Raw genomic sequence first — 23,723 nt, 5'->3', positions numbered from 1 at the left:
CTCTATCCCATTCTCCCAATTCCTCCGCTTCAATTGCATCTGCTCAGATGAGGAGACATTCCACTCCTAAGCTTCCCGGTTTTCCACCTATTTTGAACAGCGTGCTTTCCCCCCCTGGGTCATCCAGACAGCCCTCCACTACACCACCTCCATTCCCCATTCCACTGCTCTAACCCTCTCCCCCCCAAATGCAATAAAGACAGGGTCCCCCTTGTCTTCATCTACCACTCCACCAGTCTTTGCATCCAATCCGTCATCCTTAAACACTTCCGCCAATTTACACCTACCAGGTAGGTGTACCCGTTGCTCCCGATGAGGTCTCCTCTATATTGGGGAGACTGGACGCCTTCTCGCATAGCGCTTTAGGGAACATCTCCAGGACACCCGCATCTATCAACCCCACCACCCCGTGGTCCAACATTTCAACTCCCTCTCCCACATGCAGGTCCTGGGCCTCCTCCACTGTCGCTCCCTCACCACCCGATGCCTGGACGAAGATCGCCTCATCTTCCGTCTTAGAACATTTCAACCCCAGGGCATCAATGTGGACTTCACCAGTTTCCTCATTTCCCCTCCCCCCACCTTACCCCAGTTCCATCCTTCCAGCTCTACACCATCCTCATGACCTGTCTTACCTGCTAATCTTCCATCCCACCTATCCGCTCCACCCTCCTCTCCGTCCTATCGCCTTCATGCCCACCCCCATCCATCTATTGGACTCTTTGCTATCTTCTCCTGAGCCCCACCCCCTTCCCATTTATCTCGCCACCCCGGAGGCTCCCTGCCTTTATTCCTGATGAAGGGCTTTTGCCCAAAACATCGATTTTCCTGATCCTCGGATGCTGCCTGACCTGCTGTACTTTTCAGCACCACTCTAATCTAGACAATATGCAGACAGGCCAACAAGGGGTGATGCCATATTGCATTTCGTACTGGGGAATGAACCTGCCCAGAGGTAGGTGAGCACTTTGGCAATAGTGACCACAATTTGGTTATGTTTTCAATAGCAATGGGCAGAGATAGGTATATTCCGCAGGGAAAGATGCATAACTGGGGGAAAGGCAATTATGATGCGATTAGGCATGATTTAGGATGCATAGGATGAGGAAGGAAACTGCAGGAGATGGACACTTGAAATGTGGAGTTTATTCAAGGAACAGCTACTGAGGGTCCTTGATAAGTATATTCCCAACAAGCAGGGAGGTAGTTGTCGAGAGAGGGAGCCATGGTTTACTAAAGAAGTTGAAGCTCTTGTCAAGAGGAAGAAGAAGGCTTATGTGAGTATGAGGTGTGAAGGCTTTAGTTTGAGAGCTTGAGAGTTATAATTTAGCCAGAAAAGATCTAAAAAGAGGGCTAAGAAGAGCCAGGAGGGGACATGAGAAATTGTTGGTGGATAGCATCAAGGAAAACCTTAAGGCCCTCTATAGGTATATCATGAATAAAAGAATGAGTATACTAAGATTAGGGCCAATCAAAGATAGTAGTGGGAAGTTGTACCTGGAATCTGGGGACATAGGGGAGTGCTTAACGAATACTTTTCATCAGTATTCACATTGGAAAAGGGCAATGTTATTGAGACTAATGAGATGTAGGCTGCTAGATTAAATGGAATTGCGTTTGACAAAGAGGAGGTTTTAGCATCTTTGGAAGATAAATAAGACCCCTGGGCAGGGTGGGATTTATCCTCCCATTCTCTGGGAAGCCATGGAGGAAATTGCAGTACCTTTGGCTTTGATGTTTATGTCGTCATTGTCAACAGGAGTAGTCCCAGAAGACTGGAGGATAGCAAATGTTGTTCTCTTGTTTAAGACGGGGAATTTGGACAACCCTGGTAATTATAGGCCAGTGAGCCTTACTGGGTAAGGTGTTGGAAAAGGTTATAAGAGATAGGATTTGTAATCATCTGGAAAGGAATAATTTGAGTAGGGATAGTCAACATGGTTTTGTAAAGGATAGGTCATGCCTCATTAACCTTATTGAGTTCTTCGAGAGGGTGACAAAACAGGTGATGATGATGTGGTGTCAATGTATTTCAGTAAGATGTTTGATAAGGTTCTCCACGGTAGGCTATTGCACAAAATAAGAGTTTCAGGATTGAAGGTGATTTGGCTGTTTGGATCAGAAATTGGCTAGTTGAAAGAAGACAGAGGGTGATGGTTGATGGGAAATGTTCAATCTAGAGCTTGGTTCCCAGTGGTGTGCTGCAAGGATCTGTTTTGGGGCCACTGTTTTTTGTTATTTTTATAAGTGATCTGGATGTGGGGGTGGAAGGATGGGTTAGTAAATTTGCGGATGACACTATAGGCAGAGTTGTGGATAGTGCTGAAGGTTGTTGTGGGTTACAGAGGGACATAGATAAGATGCAGAACTGTGCTGAGAAAGGGCAAATGGAGTTTAATACAGAAAAGTGTAAGGTGGTTCACTTCGGAAGAAGTAACAGGAATGAAGAGTACTGGGCTAATGGTAAAATTCTTGGCAATGTAGATGAACAGAGAGATCTCGGTGTCCAGGTGCATAAATCCCTGAAAGTTTCCATCCAGGTTGATAGGGTTGTTAAGAGTAGTAGGGGCGTAGAATGGCCTGCCTGCAACAGTAGTAGACTCACTGATGTTAAGAGCATTTAAATGGGCATTGGATATACATATGGATAATAATGGAATGGTGTAGGTTGGATGACTATCAGATTAATTTCACAGATCCGTGCAACATCGAGGGCCAAGGGGCCTGTACTGCACTGTAACATTCTATGTTCTATGTTCGTGCCACTCTCACCACCAATTCCATAAGGCCCTCCTGCCACTACGGAACCCCCAGCTACATTCCCTGCAACCAAAAAGATGCAAAACCTGCCAGCACACCACCGCCCTCACCTTCATCCAGGGCCCCAAACAATCTTTCCAGGTGAGCCAGAGGTTCACTTGCCTCTCGTCCAACCTAGTTTACTGCAACTGATGCTCCCGATATGGTCTTTCCATTGGGGAGACCAAACTTAGGAAACATTTCATTGAGCATCTCAGCTGGGCCCACAGGGGCCGGCCTGACCTCCCAGTCACCAGCTATTTTAATTTCCCCTCCCACTCCCTTTCTGACATGACCATCATCGGCCTCCTCCATTACCACAACAAATCAGACCGTAAATTGGAGGAACAACACCTCATTGTCCACCCGAGCACCCTACAGCCTGGAGGACTCAACACTGAGTTCTCAAATTTCAAATAACCTCCCTTCCCATCACCTGACTCCCTTCCCAGCCCCTCACCCTCCATTCCATTCCTCTCATCAACTCTTCCTTCTAGCCGCCAACTGGATTCATTCCTCCCATCGACCAACCAGGTTGTACCCTCTACCTGTCTTCACCTCTCCCACATCACCACCATGCCCTGCCCACCCCCTTTATCTGCAGCTCCTCTTACACCCACTCCTAGTCCTGAAGAAGGATTACATCTGAAACATTAACTTCTCCACCTCCTGATGCTCCCTGACTTGCTGTGCGCTTCCAGCCTCCTGCTTGTTTACCTTGGATTCCAGCATCTGCAGTTTTTTTTGTGTCCACCACTTCCTCTGGCAACTCATTCCATACATGGACTACCCTCTGTATAAAAAAATTGCCCCATAGACTTCTTTTAAATCTCTCCCCTCTCATCTTAAACCTATGCACTCTAGTTCTGGACCCCCTCACCCCAGGGAAAAGACCTTGACTATTTACCCTATCCATGTCCCTCATAGTTTTATAAATGTCTATAAGGTCACCCCTTAGCCTCCGACACTCCAGGGAAAACAGCTCCAGCCTATGCAGCTTCTCCGTTTAGCTCAAATCCTCAAACCCTGGCAATATCCTTGTAAATCTTTTCTGAACCATTACAGGTTTCACAATATCTTTCCTATAGCAGGGAGACCAGAATTTCATGCAGTATTCCAAAAGTGACCGAACCATTATCATTGAAGAGAGAGACCATAAAAAAATACTTGCTCCCCACTTCATGAACAGAAGCCTGGAAATTCTGTTGGATGATATGGTGGAGATTAGGGCAGTGCCAATTAGGAAACAGCCAACCTGGACCTGGCTTGGAGCCTGGGTCAGTTATAGAGTCATAGAGATGTGTAGCATGGAAACAGACTCTTCGGTCCAACCCATCCATGCTGACCAGATATCCCAACCCAATCTAGTCCCACCTGCCAGCACCTGGCCCATATCCCTCCAAACCCTTCCTATTCATATACTCATCCAAATGCCTCTTAAATGTTGCAATTGTACCAGCATCCACCACTTCCTGTGGCAGCTCATTCCATACATGTACCAGCCTCTGTGTGAAAACGTTGCCCCTTAGGTCTCTTTTTATATCTTTCCCCTCTCACCCTAAACCCATGCCCTCTAGTTCTGGACTCCCTGACGCCAGGGAAAAGACTTTGTCTATTTACCCAATCCGTGCCCCTGAGAATCCATCACCCCCTACATTTTCCAAAACAGCATACCTGTTTGAAATAGGTATAGCCACAAAAGACTCCTGCATTAACTGCCTACCTCTCTTACCTTTCCTGGAGTCAACCCATCTGTGTGACTATATATGAGACTTTCTCCCTGTCCTATAACTGCCATCCATCACATACTGTTGCTGTTGCAAATTCCTCATTGCTTCTTACTGTCTCTCCAACTGATCCACTCGATCTGATAAGATTCACAACCAACAGCATTTATGGCAGATATAATCCGCAGTAACCCTAAAACTCTCTTTAAACTCCCACATCTGACAAGAAGCACATATCACTCTACTAAAGGTCATTTTTGTTCCTTCACAATCTACAGACCCAAAAAATATCGCCATCGTATTCCGCCACAAACACTGCCCCAGGTTAAATTAATAGTTATGGCTTACATTTAAAGTTTAATCAAGAGACATATCTCCAAAATCATATATTCAAGAAAGAACCCACTCTACTCACTACTGCAGACTTTCTGTAGTCCATTTAAAACAATTAATTTATCTGATTTTGTGCTGTAAACTTCACCCAACAGTTTCTCCAAGATCAGTTGTGAATTTCACTGTTTGTTAATTTTCCCAGATGCACTCTGATGTCCAGCGATACGTGAATTCAAACAGCAAAGGCAGTGTCAGTTTCTTTCTTTCCTTGTCTCTCTCTCTCTCCCGCACTGACCTCATCATGTGCTTCCTTTGTCTGTTCTTCTCCATTTTAAAACTGCTGTTGTTTTGGCTTTTTTTTCCCAAAGTTCCAAGAGAATGCTACAGCATATAAAACAGTAATTACTGCTCCTGGAATTCAAGGAAATCACCTCCAGCATCTAAAATACTTCAATAAAGGAGCAGCTGTTACAGCCAGAAAGTTTTCCTGTCCTCCATCTTGGATTACCCAGAATCCTCTTTCAATATGCTGAGTTGAAAGGAATGCCCTGCAAAGCAGGAAGAAGGTCAATGATCTGTGTGCCTCATCAAATAAGTGCCACCATCCTCTCTATGCGACCTTATACTTAAAGATCCACCATTCCCTGTAAGTCTGCCATTGTGCATACATTTTCCCAACTCTCACTATTGCATGCAATATGACCATCAGTGACTGTCAGCCATCTCAGTCTCCTGTAACAGTACACCATCTGCTCATTCTGCTCATGCACTGGGGACACCTCACATCATCTCCTGTGTCATCTTTAACTGCTCTTCCATCCAATTCCATCATAATCAAACCCCCTGACTTGGATGGACAGCCGTAACTACTGACTAAACAGGATCCTGACTGGTCTCCATTCAGATCTCCAACTGCCTACATTGGGCCTGCTGGGCTGACCATAGTGCAACTCTCTTAAATGTAGTGAGTCAGAGCCCCTGACCATGACCATCCCAAATGGATATCTAACTATATCCAGGCCCCCAAATTGCCCTTCACTGACTGTGTTGGGCTCCCATGCCAGATCCACTTCCCGCTCCTCCGTCCTTGAACGCCGCCTCTCCGATCACCACCAGGACAGAACCCCACTGGTCCTCACCTACCACCCCACCAACCTCCAGATACATCGTATCATCCTTCGTCATTTCCGCCACCTCCAAACAGACCCCCCCATCACTTACTTCCCTCCCCTCCCCTATCGGCATTCCGGAAAGACCACTCCCTCCGCGACTCCCTTGTCAGGTCCACACCCCCCACCACCCCAACCTCCACTCCCGGCACCTTCCCCTGCAACCGCAAGAAATGCACACACCTCCCCCCTCACTTCCCTCCAAGGCCCCAAGGGATCCTTCCATATCCACCTGCACCTGCACACACATCATTTACTGCATCTGCTGCACCTGATGTGGCCTCCTCTACACTGGGGAGACAGGCCGCCTACTTGCGGAACGTTTCAGAGAACACCTCTGGGACACCCACACCAACCAACCCAACCCCCCCGTGGCTGAACACTTTAACTCCCCCTCCCACTCCGCCAAGGACATGCAGGTCCTTGGCCTCCTCCATCGCCAGACCATGGCAATACAACACCTGGAGGAAGAGCGCCTCATCTTCTGCCTAGGAACCTTCCAACCACAAGGGATGAATGCAGTTTTCTCAAGCTTTCTAATTTCCCCTCCCCCACCCTCCTTATCTCAGTCCCAACTCTCGGACTCAGCGCCGCCTTCTTGACCCGGTAAAAACAATGACTGCAGATGCTGGAAACCAGATTCTGGATTAGTAGTGCTGGAAAAGCACAGCAGTTCAGGCAGCATCCAAGTAGCTTCGAAATCGACGTTTCGGGCAAAAGCCCTTCATCAGGAATAAAGGCAGTGAGCCTGAAGCGTGGAGAGATAAGCTAGAGGAGGGTGGGGGTGGGGAGAAAGTAGCATAGAGTACAATGGGCCTCCATGAATACTTGGTCAGGTCCACGCCCCCAAACAACCCACCCTCCAATCCTGGCACTTTCCCCTGCCACCGCAGGAACTGTAAAACCTGCGCCCACACCTCCTCCCTCACCTCTATCCAAGGCCCTAAAGGAGCCTTCCACATCCATCAACGTTTTACTTGCACATCCACTAATATCATTTATTGTATCCGTTGCTCCCGATGTGGTCTCCTCTACATTGGGGAGACTGGGCACCTCCTAGCAGAGCGCTTTAGGGAACATCTCCGGGACACCCGCACCAATCAACCACACCGCCCTGTAGCCCAACATTTCAACTCCCCCTCCCACTCTGCCGAGGACATGGAGGTCCTGGGCCTCCTTCACCGCCGCTCCCTCACCACCAGACGCCTGGAGGAAGAACGCCTCATCTTCCGCCTCGGAACACTTCAACCCCAGGGCATCAATGTGGACTTCAACAGTTTCCTCATTTCCCCTTCCCCCACCTTACCCTAGTTCTAAACTTCCAGCTCAGTAACTGTCCCCATGACTTGTCCGGACTTGTCTTACCTGCCTATCTTCTTTTCCACCTATCCACTCCACCCTCTCCTCCTTGACCTATCACCTTCATCCCCTCCCCCACTCACCCATTGTACTCTATGCTACTTTCTCCCCACCCCCACCCTCCTCGAGCTTATCTCTCCACACTTCAGGCTCACTGCCTTTATTCCTGATGAAGGGCTTTTACCCGAAATGTCGATTTCGAAGCTACTTGGATGCTGCATGAACTGCTGTGCTCTTCCAGCACCACTAATCCAGAAACCACCTTCTTGACCTGCAATCTTCTTCCCGACCTCTCCGCCCCCACCGCCTCTCCAGCCTATCATCCTCACCTTAACCTCCTTCCACCTATGACATTCCCAACGCCCCTCCCCCCTACTTTTTATTTTAGCCTGCTTGGCACACCCTCCTCATTCCTGAAACGTCGATTCTCCTGCTCCTTGGATGTTGCCTGACCTGCTGCGCTTTTCCAGCGACACATTTTTCAGATGGAACAAGCCCCTTAGATTAGATTAGATACAGTGTGGAAACAGGCCCTTTGGTCCAAGAAGTTCACACCACCCCACCAAAGAGAAACCAACCCAAACCCATTCTCCGACCCTATATTTCCCTCTGACTAATGCACCTAACACTGTGGGCAATTTAGCATGGCCAATTCACCTGACCTGCACATCTTTGGATTGTGGGAGGAAGCCGGAGCACCCGGAGGAAACTCACGCAGACACGGGGAGAATGTGCAAACTCCACACAGACAGGCGGGAATCGAACCCAGGACCCTGGCGCTGTGAGGCAGCAGTTCTAACCACTGAGCCACTGTACCACCCCTTGTGTTGACTGGTAACTACTTTCCATCAGTTTTGGTCCAGGGCTATTTGGGTGGTTCATATGCAATGCCTGTTCCTGTGCACATAGTTTCTTTGCAGCAGCATTGCAATGAAAGGTGCCAGTGCATTCCAAAGTGCAGCATTGAAGTACAGTAGAAGTAGAAAAGGATTGTACATGTGCTATGATGATACAGTGAGATTGTTATGTCAATGTCTGGGAATGTCAAGTGTAGGCAGTCACTGCCCGTGGAGTGTGCCATGAGATGTTGATGATGACTGGCCATGATGGAGGTCCAGTTGCCAGATAACCCCTCAGACTTTCATGTTGGAAATTCTCAGCATCCAGTTTCTATCTTGCTAGTGGGAGCATAGGAACCTGTTTATTGCTGAGATGAGAAATGATAATAATGATGGTGATAATGAGCAATAATCTATGGTAGGCCTCTTACTGCTCACTGGCAAGAATCTCTTTTTGATGTCCAGGACTTTGTGGGAAAATTTGACTTTTGGTCTTGACATCTCACCAGACTTTTCCCAAACTTCTTGCCATGGTCCACATCATTCAGGGACTGGGGAGATTTCACCCTTTGATTCTCTTCAGTATTCCAGCTATTCTCCAAGATATGAGGTATCTTGGGGTCCTTCTGCTAACATCCAGCTAATAAAACTGTGATCATGTGCATTGACTTGGATGAATTGTCTAACTTATCTTCAAAGATATATTGACTGTGGACTCCCCAACTCAAGCATGCACCTCACTGCATTCCTAGTTAGTGACTTCAAATCAGGAACTCCCTTGGTTCCTGCTACCCTTTGCTACATTCAAGCTGGTATAAAGCACCAAGTGCTTGTAGCCTTCTACCTTCTGGTCCCAGCATCTTCTTATTGTCAACGGAACAAGAAATCAAAGAGGTAAAGTTAATGTCCTACATCACCTATTTCCATAACAATATGGCAGACTTGAGATACAAATTCATCTTTTATTATCTCTATCTCCCAAACCTTCCCATTCTTTTGTGAAACAATGTGAACAATTTAATCTCTTTAACAAGATAACTAGTCATCCTGTCACCATGCAGAGGCGTGGAGAGGTTGTTAGTTTAGTTTGCAATTCCTTGCATAGAGCCCTCATAAATAAACATAAACCATCTTCTCAAATCAGTTTTTTTTTATCATTTATCCTCCATTTAAAATTCTCAATTCTGAAACTTACGTTCCTAAAATATAAGAATCATAAAATTGGGCATTTGGAACATTTTTCGGCTCATTGCTTCCAGAGCGTGTAAAACTGCAAACCGCGTGTTGTCTAAATTCTGGTAATTGTTAGGATCTGAGCCAGCAACAGGTAATTACTATTTGGCAATCACAAGTCAAGTTAATGATGCCTTCATATTGGCAGGAACTTTTGGTTTAAATCTTGATTTGGAAAATATCCTCCAGTCAAAAAGAGAAAATGTAGCTAATGAGTATTTTCTGGAAATTGACCTGCATAACAGAGAGTCAGTAACAAACAAGATGCACAGGTATATTAACAACAATGCATAGGAATGACTCCAGTGACCAAGACTGTCTCCCTTTACCCTTTTCTTTTGATGACTCCTGTGTTACCATTCTTAGAATTCCATGCAGACATACATATGCTTAAGAAACATAACCTAAAACAGTTTATAGTCAGTTAATTTGATTTTGAAGTGCAGTCTCTGATGTCTTGTAGAAAATGTGATGCAGCAAACTCCCATAAAAGGCTAAGTTCTAATCAGCAGATAAGTTGTAGACTTATAGTTTGTTTTAATGTACTTATGTACATGGGGATTGCTGCAGGCCAGCGTATATTTCCTGTCCCTGATTACCCTTGGGAAGGTGGTTGTGAGCTGCCTTCTTCAACCACTGCAGTTCATTTGCTGTTAGTTGACTTACATTGCCCTGAGGGTAGGAATTCCAGAATTTTGACAAAGTGACTGTGAACATTAGAATGGTGAGTGACTTGGAGGGGGACTTGTGGGTGGTAGTGTTCCCATGTATTTGCTGCCCTTGTCCTTCTAGATGGAAGTGGTCATGGGTATGGAAAGTGCTGTCTAAGGATCTTTGGTGAATTTCTGCAGTGCAGCTGTTGTACATTTTGCTGTGATATAAATAAAAGGGCCAGAACACCCATGTTCTTCTTCGAAATAATATGAAAATATCTTGTACATCTTAGATGGAAGACAGGACATTAGCTTAATAATCTCATCTGATAAAATAGCTTCTTTAAAGTGCTGCACTCCAACTTTGCATTATATGCTATCTGCAGTAGAATTGTACCCACAATCTCCTCACTTAGAGAAACTGTTACCAATAAATCACAATTGGCTGCGCGATTGTCAATTAGACATAGTAATAATTTAAAGTTTGGGGTGGAACCTTATAGAAGCCTGAACAATGTGAACTACAATGAGATTTGTGGCAGAATCACAGGTTGACTTATTAGTAAAGTTAGGTCACAAAGGGATTCAGGGTGAGCTTGCCAATTGAATACATAAATGGCTTAATAGTAGATGACAGAGAGTGGTGGTGGAGGGTTGCTTTTTGGTCTGGAGGTCTGTTCTACAGGGATCAGTTGTTTTTTGTTTGTCATTGATATAAATTATTTGGATGAGATAATGGAAGGCATGATTATGAAGTATGTGGCATAATATATGGTTGAAGGTTTGTTGAGATTACAAAGGGATCTTGATCAAATAGATCAATGAACTGAAAAATGGCAGATGAATTTCAATCTGGATAAATGTGAGATATTGCATTTTGGTATAATAAACAAGAGTAGAGCTTATGTAATTAATGGTAGGGCCTTGGGTAGTATTCTAGAACAGAGGGACCTAGGAATTCAGGTACATAATTCTTGAAGTTGTGTCACATGTAGACAGCGCTGAAAATGTGTTGCTGGAAAAGCACAGCAGGTCAGGCAGCATCCAAGGAGCAGGAGAATCGACGTTTTGGGCATGAGCCCTTCTTCAGGAATGAGGAAAGTGTGCGAAGCAGGCTAAGATAAAAGGTAGGGAGGAGGGACTTGGGGGAGGGGCATTGGAAATGCGATAGGTGGAAGGAGGTCAAGGTGAGGGTGATAGGCCGGAGTGGGATGGGGGCGAAGAGGTCAGGTAGAAGATTGCAGGTTAGGAAGGCGGTGCTGAGTTTGAGGGATTTGACTGAGATAAGGTGGGGGGTGGGAAATGAGGAAACTGGAGAAATCTGAGTTCATCCCTTGTGGTTGGAGGGTTCCTAGGCAGAAGATGAGGTGCTCTTCCTCCAACCGTCGTGTTGCTATGGTCTGGCGATGAAGGAGTCCAAGGACCTGCATGTTCTTGGCGGAGTGGGAGGGGGAGTTGAAGTGTTGAGCCACGGGGTGGTTGGGTTGGTTGGTCCGGGTGTCCCAGAGGTGTTCTCTGAAACGTTCCACAAGTAGACTGCCTGTCTCCCCAATATAGAGGAGGCCACATCGGGTGCAGCGGATGCAATAAATGATGTGTGTGGAGGTGCAGGTGAATTTGTGGCGGATATGGAAGGATCCCTTGGGGATCCTTACACCTCCCCCCTTACTTCCCTCATCTTTAGTTAAAATGCTCTGTGGAAAAATCGTTAAAATCCTGCTTAAGCCTGACAACCAAAGGGTTTAAAGTGTAGATTTTGATTTAATAGCAATTACAAACAACAAACTAAATTAGATTGCTAAGTGATCAAGGGTATGGAGGTGAGGAAGGGGAAGAAGTGTTCTGTTATTTTAGCTTCCACTAGACATTTTTAGCCTCGGCAATTGATTCTTACTCTCCTATAGGAGATGATGTTAGTTATTCGGTGAGTATTTGGTAAGTGTCAGAGGTGAGTTACATTTGTAAAGTTTAGACATCAGAGGAGCAATTACCTTTCCTTATTACCAAGTTTTTATTACTTTTATCCCATTCCAATTAAAAGGATTACAGGCCAGCTAATGTAATTGGCTATATATTTAGCATCTGGTTTAGCATAACATCGACAGCATGGATTTGATTCCTGTTTTAGTGAGGCAGATTTGCGATCTGCTTCCTCATCATTCTTGGAAATAAATGACAGTGGCAAACCAACAGTGACACAAACAAACAGCTGGGATGAAGGATCAGCAGACAGAGAACCAAGGATCTGTCTTCAGGTTGAGCACATCACACATGCTTTGTTTATATTTGTGGATCAGTTTGTTCAATTAAGTTAAAGTCCACTTAATTGTCGTTGACTCATTGAAACAGTTACTGTTTATTATTTATTTTTCTTTCACTATTTGGATTAATGCCAACAGATATTTAGTTTAGTTTCATTTTCAATTAAAATGGAATTTCTTGAAGTATTTAAAATCAAATTTATAAGTCATTGAAGATTCACTTGATGGATGGATCAACGAAAGGAGCAATTTCAGTACTAAATAGTAAGCAGATCAGGCTGTTCCTGTGGAGAGAGAAACAAATTTAATGTTAAGTTCAATGGGTACAGAACAAAATAATAAGATAATTTGGTATAGCTATGTATTAGTCGAATCAATCAAGATGGGAGGTATGAGAAAGGGCTAATTTAAATAAGTCAAATCAGAGATTGAAATGAAAATGAGAAGTTAATTTATTTGAGTGATTAAACAGGTTACTAAAATATCTGAGTAATCAGCAAGGAATATTCAGCCACATATTCAGGTGTTGAGCAAGAAATACATTTAATTTAATTTTTTTTAAAACATCTTTAGCTTCAGGTTCAGTCAGTTAATATTTTGTTGATAGGATATGTAACAAACATTACAGACAAAACTGTGGATGTTTGGATAGCATTATACAAGGGTGGTCAGATTGAGTCGAATTATGTGGAAAGGTGGGTGGCTGTACCAGACAGTGGTTTTAGGCCGGTTATACTTTTCCATTACTTTTGATTGATTTTTCTTTTTGATTGATTTTTCTTTTTGATTGATAGACTTTCCTTTAACAGAGTTAAAAAATGTAAGGCTCCAGGAAAATAGTTCAGGTTGCCTGGTAAATCACTTAATCATATCATATTTCCCAAAGGTACTTTACCCATGTATTTATTATGGGAATGGTTGATCTTCAGCAGTACAGTGGAATGCATATTGTTACACAGTGCCAGCAGAGAGAATTGTATTTCTGGGAAACAGGCTAAACAAATAAAAATCTATATTTGCTGCAGAATTATGAACTCCGGTGCGATCTTTGTAAGTTTATGTTAAGATTCTAACTTACGGAAGGGCGGGTTTGTATATTGAATGCTTCTTGTAATTTTCAGTACTTTTGCCACAATTCAATTGCCATCAATTCTTCATTCTTATTGTCTGATATTTCTTAATTTCCATCTGTCTGCCCAGAGCCGCATCAAGATGCACAAAACTTGGAAATATCATCATAAAATCAAGAAATAACATTTATAGATTGTAGGAAGCAGCAGCAGGTTGGACTAATCGGGGAGATGATCCCAGTCAGGGTCTTGCACAGGAGATCCAAATTTACCTACATGCCCATGAAGAGCAGTCATGCTCCTCCTGATGTCACAAAGATAAAATGAAAGGTTTCGTGATCATCTTTTGCATGTGGCCTCCAGAGAGCCACTAATCTACCATCCAATTATTGCCACTCGACATCTAGTGGAAATAGATGAAACGTGCATGATGCACAAGTCTATGTGAAATTTGCAATCAGCATAGAACAGTGATTCACAAAATTAGGCAACCTTACACTTGGAATAGGCAAGTTCAACTGAAAATTGAATTAACCAGCCTTGGACATGAATGGACCAAATGAGGTTCTGTACTACTGCAAATTGCAAACAGCCAACTTCCTATTTTTCAGGTGAGAAACATGCCGCCAGTAAAATCTGTGCCAGTGCCATCAATCTAAAATTTTCAGCAGCAGCTGAAATGAATTTGCTTCAAATGATATATTATCAAGCATCTAATCTGTGACAAATGGTGCAAAACATGACCCGATAATTATCTCCCCAGTTCTGAATTACCACGCGTGGCAATCAATAACAAAATCAATTTAGCTGCTTGCAGCTGTTGTGAGCGTGCTTGGGTTTAAAAAAGGTCTCACAGAAGCACTTCCTCAAGAGCAAAGAATGTTTGATAAAGCTTTATGTATTAGAATGGAGGCAGTCACAAGAACTTTGTATCATCTTTGCCACAATAATACATTGTGCATCTTTGATTTTTGTAAAGTGTTGGTTAACATATGGAAATATCTGTTGTGTAGGTTACTGAAGAAATTGTTCTGAAAGAGCTAATGTTGTTACATTGAGCTGCACCCATTGTGTTGATGTCACACAGTCTGCACGAACCTTGGGAAGGAATAGATACTCTTTACAGCTGTAAATCTGTCTGATTTGTAATGTAGCAGTAGTTATTTTTAATCATGTGATAAATAAATTGTTAAAAGAAGAGCACTGGCTCTTCTGGAAAGACTCAGTGGTGGCATATCTTTTACCACTGATCATTAAACAGGTCCCAAATGAAGTTTCAAGAAAGGTTGACTGACAGCAGTGACCTACTTCAAACTACCCGGATTTGAACGACATACAGGCAGAGGTGACAGATAGCACAAAGTGCCAGAAGTATTTAATTTTCAAGTTCTCTCTCACTTTAGCACTTAAGCTTTAATGATTAAATATTAATATTAATTACAGATCAAGTGAGAGAGTTTTTCTGGACTACTGTTTGACTTTGTAACTCTGTACCAAGAAAAAGCATCTGGATGCTTTTAAATGATTTCTCTTGTTCCACTATTTTGAAAACCATCATTCACTTTATTTCCTTTTGGAAGATAAATCTAGTGCTGTGTAGATGGATAATAGTGTGAAATAAAACTTGGAGGCTATTCAGGGCTCCCTGATGGCAGGCTCAGTCGAATGCGGCCTTGATGTCAAATGCTGTCAGTCTCACCTCATGTCTAGAATTCAGCTCTTTTCTCCAAGCCTGAACCAAGGCTATAATGAGGTCAGGAGCTGAGTGACCCTGGTGGAACCGCAACTGAGCTGAAAATGTCTTGCTGGAAAAGCGCAGCAGGTCAGGCAGCATCCAAGGAACAGGAGAATCAATGTTTCGGGCATGGGTCCTTCTTCAGGAAACTTCAGGAACCACAACTGCGTGTCACTGAGCAGGTTATTGCTGAGCAGGTGATGCTTGATAGTCTTGTTGATGACATCTTCCATGGCTTTACTGATGACTGATAGTGAATTGATGAGCTAGTAATTGGTCGGGTTGGATTTGTCCTGCTTTACATGTGTAGACCATAGCTGGGCAATTTTCCACATTGTGTGTCTATGCTGTACAGTGTTGTAACTGTACTGGAAGAGCTTGGCTAGGGGAACAGCAAATTCTGGAGCACAGGTCTTCAGTACTATTGCTGGAATGTTGTCACCATCCTGACTTAGAAATATATCGCCAATCCTTCACTGTCACTGGGTCAAAATCCTGGAATGCCCTCCCTAAGGGCATTGTGTGACAAATACTCCCTTTGCTGTTTGTTTAATTAACAGCCTATTTGTGCAGGAATTTCCTCCAATTAGCTATCAGGAAGACAAAGAAATTAACCAGAATTTCACAACAGCACTCGCCACCCAAGGAGCAGATTGGCAGATAGGCAAGGTATAAAATTTACTGCTGTAGCAATGGCACTACCTTTGCTGGGTTTTATTTAATCCAGCATGACAAAATGGGACATATTTGATGGACCAATGGTCTTCCTCTTATCGTCAGTTGGAGTGAAGCAGTTTGTGTCCCTTTGAAGCAAGACTGGGACAACATTTGCATTTGGGCTGACAGGAAGTGGGAAGCAGTTGTAGCACACATTGGAGTTGTTTTCCTTGGAGCAACAAAGGTTCAAAGCGGACCTTTGATTATGAGGGGCATAGATTGGACGGATATTCCATTTGTAGAGGGTCCAACAACCTGGGAACATATATTTAAGGTATGAGGTAGAAGGTTAAGAGGAGAATTGAGGAGAAATGGTTCAGCCAGAAGTGGCAAGTGACTGGAATTTATTGCCTGAATGTTGGCTGAATCAGAAACTCTCACATCATTTAAGAAGTATATAGATATTCCCTTGCAATGCAATAGCCTCCAAGGCTATAGGCCAAAATCTGGAAAATGGGATTACTGTAGTCAGATAATTGTTGACTGGTTTGGACATGAGGGCTGAATGGTCTCATGTGTTATAAATCTCTCTAAACCTATAAGGACAATGACAGAAGCACATGCAGCAGAGTGAGTGGGCATACCCATACTACATTGCCAAGGCTTCTTTAACAGACTCTTCAAAACCTGCAACCTTTACCACCAAAGAGAACAAAGACAGCAACTATGGGAGCACCACGACCTACATTTCAAATCGCATACCATTCTGACTTGGAACTTTATCATTATTGCTGCTCTATCAGTGGAACTCCCTCCCTAACAGCATTACAACTGATTACTCAGAGAAAAGGTATATTGGGATTGAGCTGCCCGCCATCCCCAAAGCATTGAGCTAATAATATTTCTATAGTTCTCTTGCTGTTTTATCAGCTTCTAAGTTGTATTTATAATATTCCTACTAATTTGCTTGTAGGAAGTGTCTCTAAATCAGCACTTTGTAGCTTTGCTGCAAAAGAGGTTTACCAGCACGTTACCTGGACTGGAGTGTATTAGGTCTGAGTAGAGATTGGACAAGATTGGATTGTTTTCGCCACGCTGAGGGATGACCTGATAGAAGTGTACAAAATTATGAGAGTTGGATGGATAGTTGGGGTCTTTATCCAGGATGGAAATGTCAAATATTTGGGAGCATAGGTTTAAGGTGAGAGGGGTTAAGTTTAAAGGAGGTTTACAAGGCATGTTCTTTTACACAGAGCGGTAGGTGCCTGAAATGTGCTGCCAGGGGAAGTGGTAGAAGCAAAACAATGTTTCAGAAGGATTTAGACAGACAGGGAATAGGCAGGAATAGAGGGATACAAGCCATCTGCTGGCAAATGGCATTCGTTTAGAATGGCATCACAGTTGGTGCAGACATGGTGCACTGAAGGTCCTGTTCCTGTGCTGTACTGTTCTGTGTTCTATGTTTTAAAGTTATCCTGACTTGTTCTCATTTGTCCTATTTATTTTCATATTGCCTGAGAGGGCTACACAGGAATTTCCCAGAAATTTTATTTCTTTTCTGGGATTTTATCGGTTTCTTTGTTGCCTCCCCGGGAAGGTTAAATGACTGTGAGGTGGAATGAAATAGCACAGTTTGGAATTTGTCATCATTCTCCAGCAATCAGGAGCAGGTTGTGGATGTGATGACCCCTGCTAATATTTTTTTGCCCATTCTTTATATATGACTGTATGTTCACAAGCTAGTTAGGGTAGGAATAGGAGGATAGAGCAGATGAATGCGTGGCTGAGGAACTGCTGTACAGGAGAAGGATTCACATTTTTGGATCACTGGAATCTCTTTTGGGGTAGAAGTGACAGGTACAAGAAGGACGGATTGCACCTAAATTGGAAGGGGACTAATATATTGGCAGGGAAATTTGCTGGAGCTGCTCGGGAGGATTTAAACTAGTAAGGTTGGGGGGGGGGGGGGGGTGAGACCCAGGGAGATAGAGGAAAGAGGTCAATCTGAGACTGATACAGCTGAGAACAGAAGTGAGTCAAACAGTCAGGGCAGGCAGGGACAAGGTAGGACTAATAAATTAAACTGCATTTATTTCAATGCAAGGGGCCTAACAGGGAAGGCAGATGAACTCAGGGCATGATTAGGAACATGGGACTGGAATATCATAGCAATTACAGAAACATGGCTCAGGGATGGGCAGGACTATCAGCTTAATGTTCCAGGATACAAATGCTACAGGAAGGATAGAAAGGGAGGCAAGAGAGGAGGGGGAGTGGCATTTTTGATTTGGGATAGTATTACAGCTCTGCTGAGGGAGGATATTCCCGGAAATACATCCAGGGAAGTTATTTGTGTGGAACTGAGAAATAAGAAAGGGATGATCACCTTATTGGGATTGTATTATAGACCCCCTAATAGTCAAAGAGAAATTGATAAACAAATTTGTAAGGAGATTTCAGTTATCTGTCAGAATAATAGGGTGGTTATGGTAGGGGATTTTCATTTTCCAAACATAGACTGGAAACTGATTGGGGCAGTGTTCGCAGATAAAGGGATGGCTGGAAAATGGGAGGCCTCAGAAATGAGATAACAAGAATCCAGAGAAAGTATATTCCGGTCAGGGTGAAAGGGAAGGCTGGTAGGTATAGGGAATGCTAGATGACTAAAGAAATTGAGGGTTTGGTTGAGAAAAAGAAGGAAGCAAATGTAAGGTATGGACAGGATAGATCGAGTGAATCCTTAGAAGAGTATAAAGACAGTAGAGTATACTTAAGAGGGAAATCAGGAGGGCAAAAAGGGGACATGGGTTAGCTTTGGCAAATAGAATTAAGGAGAATCCAAAGGGTTTTTACAAATACATTAAGGACAAAAGGGTAACTAGGGAGAAAATAGGGCCCCTCAAAGATCAGCAAGATGGCCTTTGTGTGGAGCCACAGAAAATGGGGGAGATACTAAATGAGTATTTTGCATCAGTATTTACTGTGGAAAAGGATATGGAAGACATAGACTTTAGGGAAATAGATGGTGACACCTTGCAAAATGTCCATATTACAGAGGAGAAAGTGCTGGATGTTTTAAATGCATAAAGTTGGATAAATCCCCAGGACCTGATCAGGTTTACCCTAGAACTCTGTGGGAAGCTAGAGAAGTGATTGCTGGGCCTCTTGCTGAGATATTTGTATCATCGATAGTCACAGGTGAGGTGCTGGAAGACTGGTGGTTGGCTAACGTGGTGCCACTGTTTAAGAAAGGTGGTAAGGTCAAGGCAGGGAACTATAGACCAGTGAGCCTGATGTTGGTGGTGAGCAAGTTGTCGGAGATAAACCTGAGGGACAGGATGTACATGTATTTGGAAAGGCAAGGACTGATTAGGGATAGTCACATGGCTTTGTGCATGGGAAATCGTGTCTCACAAACTTGATTGAGTTTTTTGAAGAAGTAACAAAGAAGATTGATGAGGGCAGAGCAGTAGATGTGATCAGTAAGGCGTTCGACAAGGTTCCCCATGGGAGACTGATTAGCAACGTTAGATCTCACGGAATACAGGGAGAACTAGCAATTTGGATACAGAACTGGCTCAAAGGTAGAAGACAGAGGGTGGTAGTGGAGGGTTGTTTTTCAGACTGGAGGCCTGTGACTACAGGATCGGTGCCGGTGCCTCTACTTTTCATCATTTATAGAAATGATTTGGATGGGAGCATCACAGGTACAGTTAGTAATTTTGCTGATGACACCAAAATTGGAGATGTGGACAGTGAAGAAGTTTACCTCAGATTACAACAGGATCTTGACCAGATGGGCCAATGGGCAGAGAAGTGGCAGATGGAGTTTAATTTTGATAAATTTGGGAAAGCAAATCTTAGCAGGACTTATACACTTAATGGTAAGGACCTAGGGAGTGTTGCTGAACAAAGAGACCTTGGAGTGCAGGTTCATAGCTCCTTGAAAGTGGAGTCGCAGGTAGATAGAATAGTGAAGAAGGCGTTTGGTATGCTTTTTTTTATTGGTCAGAGTAATGAATACAGGAGTTGGGAGGTCATGTTGCGGGACTTTGGTTAGGCCACTGTTGGAATACTGCGTGCAATTCTGGTCTCCTTCCTAATGGAAAGATGTTGTGAAACTTGAAAGGGTTCAGAAAAGATTTACAAGGCTGAACAGGCTGGGGCTGTTTTCCCTGGAGTCTTGGAGGCTGAGGGGTGACCTTATAGAAGTTTACAAAATTATGAGGGGCATGGGGTGGGGGAGTCCAGAACTAGATGGCATAGATTTATGGTAAGAGGGGAAAGATATAAAAGAGACCTACACGGCAACGTTTTCACACAGAGGGTGGTACGTGTATGGAATGAGCTACCAGAGGAAGTGGTGGAGGCTGGTACAATTGCAACATTTAAAACACATTTGGATAAGTAGATGAATAGGAAGGGTTTGGAGGGATATGGGCTGGATGTTGGCAGGTTGGACTAGATTGGGTTGGGATATCTGATCCGTGTGGACGGCTTGGACTGAAGGGTCGTTTCCGTGCTGTACATCTCTATGACTCTAAAACATGGAATAATGTTTAACATGACCTAATCTCCCTTTTCAGCCTTGGGACCACAAACTTTAAATGATGAAATAAATGAACCAGTTATTACCTAGTTGTTACATTGTTTTAAAAGTCTGAGCAAGTTTGGAATGACTGACTATTTAACATGAACAATCTCCTGCTTAAATTCATAATGAATACTATGCTTAATTTTGAGACAGGGAATTAAATTATTAATATAAGCTGAAAATGACAGCAATTCAATTCAGCCTTTTTTAAAACTATGATCTGTAAAGTTGTGATGGATTTTGAACTCACGAGGAAGCTTGTAGAAAGATCATAAGGTGATGGTTTTCTGATTTTTCATATATATATATATATATATATGGCTAGATTATTTATATCAATAAGCTAATGATAAAATATTACTATATTTATGGACTATTAATGCATATATCAATGTTTGGCAATCTGCAGTAATTGTCAATGTCATTCTCTTGTTTCAGGTAGAGTTGGAAGCTGAGAGCAATGCTTGTTGCAGTGATTCCCAAGAAGCTGGTCACAAAACAACTGGTGTTTGTATTCATATTACAGACGACAAGTGGCCAGTATTTTAAGCAAGCAAAATCTCCAGTACTTCCACACAACCCATTTATTGCTGTGTGGAATGCTCCAACAGAACAGTGCAGGCTCAGGTATAAGGTGAATTTGGACCTCAGTGTTTTTGATATATTTTCCAACTCCAATGAGACTCTCAGTGGGTCAACCATCACCATATTTTATCACGATCATCTAGGCAAATATCCTTACTTCACCAAAAATAAAGTTCCTGTAAATGGAGGAATCCCCCAGAACATCAGTCTTAAGGAACACTTGAAGAAGGCCAGGGCTGATATTAAGAAAGTCATCCCAGTTGATGACTTCAGTGGTCTTGGGGTGATTGACTGGGAAGACTGGAGACCTCTGTGGGTCCGAAACTGGGGTCATAAAAATATCTATCGGAAAAAATCCATTCAAATTGTAAGAAAGCTTCACCCTGACTGGCCAGAAAAAAAAATTAAGTTAGAAGCCAGGAAAGAATATGAAAATGCTGGGTGGAAATTGATGAATAATACACTGGGGTTAGCAGAGAAGATTAGACCGCATGGCCTCTGGGGGTTCTATCTCTTCCCAGATTGCTACAACCATCACTATAAGAAAGACCCAAAGAAATATACTGGGAAGTGCCCTGCAATTGAGTACAAACGTAATGACAAGTTACTCTGGTTATGGGAAGAAAGTGGCGCTCTCTATCCTTCCATCTATCTACCACTTGAATTGAAGTCAAGCCCAAATGCATTGAAATTTGTCCATTACCGACTGAAAGAAGCTATCAGATTAGCCTCCATAGCCATAAAGGATTACACTCTCCCCGTCTTCGCATATGGACGTCCATTTTATGCCTATGAGTTTGAGCCTCTCACTCAGGTAAGTAGGAAACGATGCATGTTGTGTTTGAAAATGGATGAGAAACCCAGCTTTTGTATTAGCTTTGTGATGAATTTGCTGATCCTCGTTCGGTTACTCCAGCAAGGTTAACATTCCTGATTGCAAACCAACCATTCATGCTGGAAAGATTCCAGTGAACATGGGAATGCTGATGGGATTGGTTCAGTTCTGCCATTCCTAAAGTTATTTAGTCTACTGACAATCGTTATCTACATATTTTCTAAGCAACCTGTTCAGAGATGTTAGCACACACCTCTGGAGTGCATAAGACTCGAACCCAAGCAAGATTATTGTTATTAAGCTCACAAAAAGCAAGTGGCCAATGGGTGTGGCGATAATGCCCCTGTGAATCTATGCCTCAAAGATATATATGCAACAAAAATAATACAAAATCATAATTTATTTTATTAACAATACAATTTGTCATTATGTATTGTACACAAACACGTTAAAGAAGAGGTTTTGGCTAGAGATTCTCTCAAAGTTCACTTTTGAATTAGCAAGGCAACAACTTAATTCTACTCTCATATGATGCATCTATATCTTCAATATATGAACATATGAATAACTGGAGTAGGCCATTTGTCCCCTTGAGCCTGCCCTGTCGTTTAATAAGATTATGAATATAGAACATAGAACATAGAACAATACAGCACAGAACAGGCCCTTCGGCCCACGATGTTGTGCCAAACTTCTATCCTAGATTAAGCACCCATCCATGTACCAATCCAAATGCTGCTTAAAGGTCGCCAATGATTCTGACTCTACCACTCCCACGGGCAGCGCATTCCATGCCCCCACCACTCTCTGGGTAAAGAACCCACCCCTGACATCTCCCCTATACCTTCCACCCTTCACCTTAAATTTATGTCCCCTTGTAACACTCTGTTGTACCCGGGGAAAAAGTTTCTAACTGTCTACTCTATCTATTCCTCTGATCATCTTATAAACCTCTATCAAGTCACCCCTCATCCTTCGCCGTTCCAACAAGAAAAGGCCGAGAACTCTCAACCTATCCTCGTACGACCTACTCTCCATTCCAGGCAACATCCTGGTAAATCTTCTCTGCACCCTCTCCAAAGCTTCCACATCTTTCCTAAAGTGAGGCGACCAGAACTGCACACAGTACTCCAACTGTGGCCTAACCAAAGTCCTGTACAGCTGCAACATCACTTCACGACTCTTGAATTCAATCCCTCAATATGTTACTTTATTACTCTTAGGTCAAAAATGGATCTGCTATTGTTCACTTTGTCAAAGGGTGGGAATCTTGAAATCATCAGTTAGAATAAGTTAGGGAATGCTGCTGCTGAAAAGCTCTCAGGAAGATCCCTCAACTGAACTTCACTGATTTATTGGGTCACTGATACTTCAAGTATTTGAAATGTTTTGTTTTTTTCAGTTCCACAAGTCTTATGATTTTAAAACACAAGGGAACTATTATTAAATCACATCTAAGATTTCCTGCTTTTACTTCCCACTTTACTTAATAATACCATAATGCTGATTGGTTACCCTTCACCAACTCTTATTAGTAGTCACCCAGTCCTCTTCAACTCCTGCTGTCTTTGAGTTTTTTGTCATCGCATCGGCACATTGCTTACAGGTAAGCCTGAACATGGGTGTCATTTCCATTTATTTAATGCAACATTTGAAACTGGCAAGTGGGATTACAGCCAGAACCCTTTCCTGCCATTAATCCTCCCTAAGAGTTACTACTAAGTTCCTAAATCCCCACATTCCAAAACCACATTATCGGAGGGGTGTGATAGCGCTGGGGAAAGTGCAGAGGAGATTTTTCAGGATGTTGCATGGGCTGGAAAACTTCAGTTGTGAAGAGAGATTGGACAGAGGAGATTGAAAGGAGGCATGAT

The 23,723-nt window shown here is 43.2% G+C and overlaps 1 protein-coding gene across 5 annotated transcripts in view; it reads left to right on the top strand.

The window, feature by feature from the left end:
• hyal6 (hyaluronoglucosaminidase 6) overlaps positions 1-23,723 on the top strand; it is a 46,772-nt gene that overhangs the window by 12,347 nt on the left and 10,702 nt on the right. For 3 of the 5 annotated variants that reach the window (XM_072552665.1, XM_072552664.1, XM_072552667.1), the window contains one exon: positions 20,868-21,828. In XM_072552665.1, the coding sequence (XP_072408766.1) occupies positions 20,890-21,828 (939 nt within the window). In that variant the 5' untranslated portion in view covers positions 20,868-20,889. The remainder of the gene's footprint in view (positions 1-20,867; positions 21,829-23,723) is intronic. The other 2 variants (XM_072552663.1, XM_072552666.1) reach the window with 1 other exon arrangement.

The sequence above is a fragment of the Chiloscyllium punctatum genome, chromosome 32 (assembly GCF_047496795.1).
Source record: "Chiloscyllium punctatum isolate Juve2018m chromosome 32, sChiPun1.3, whole genome shotgun sequence".
Classification (NCBI taxonomy): domain Eukaryota; kingdom Metazoa; phylum Chordata; class Chondrichthyes; order Orectolobiformes; family Hemiscylliidae; genus Chiloscyllium; species Chiloscyllium punctatum.
The sequence above is the reverse complement of the archived record's forward strand: the minus strand, read 5'-3'. Positions and strand labels throughout refer to the sequence as shown.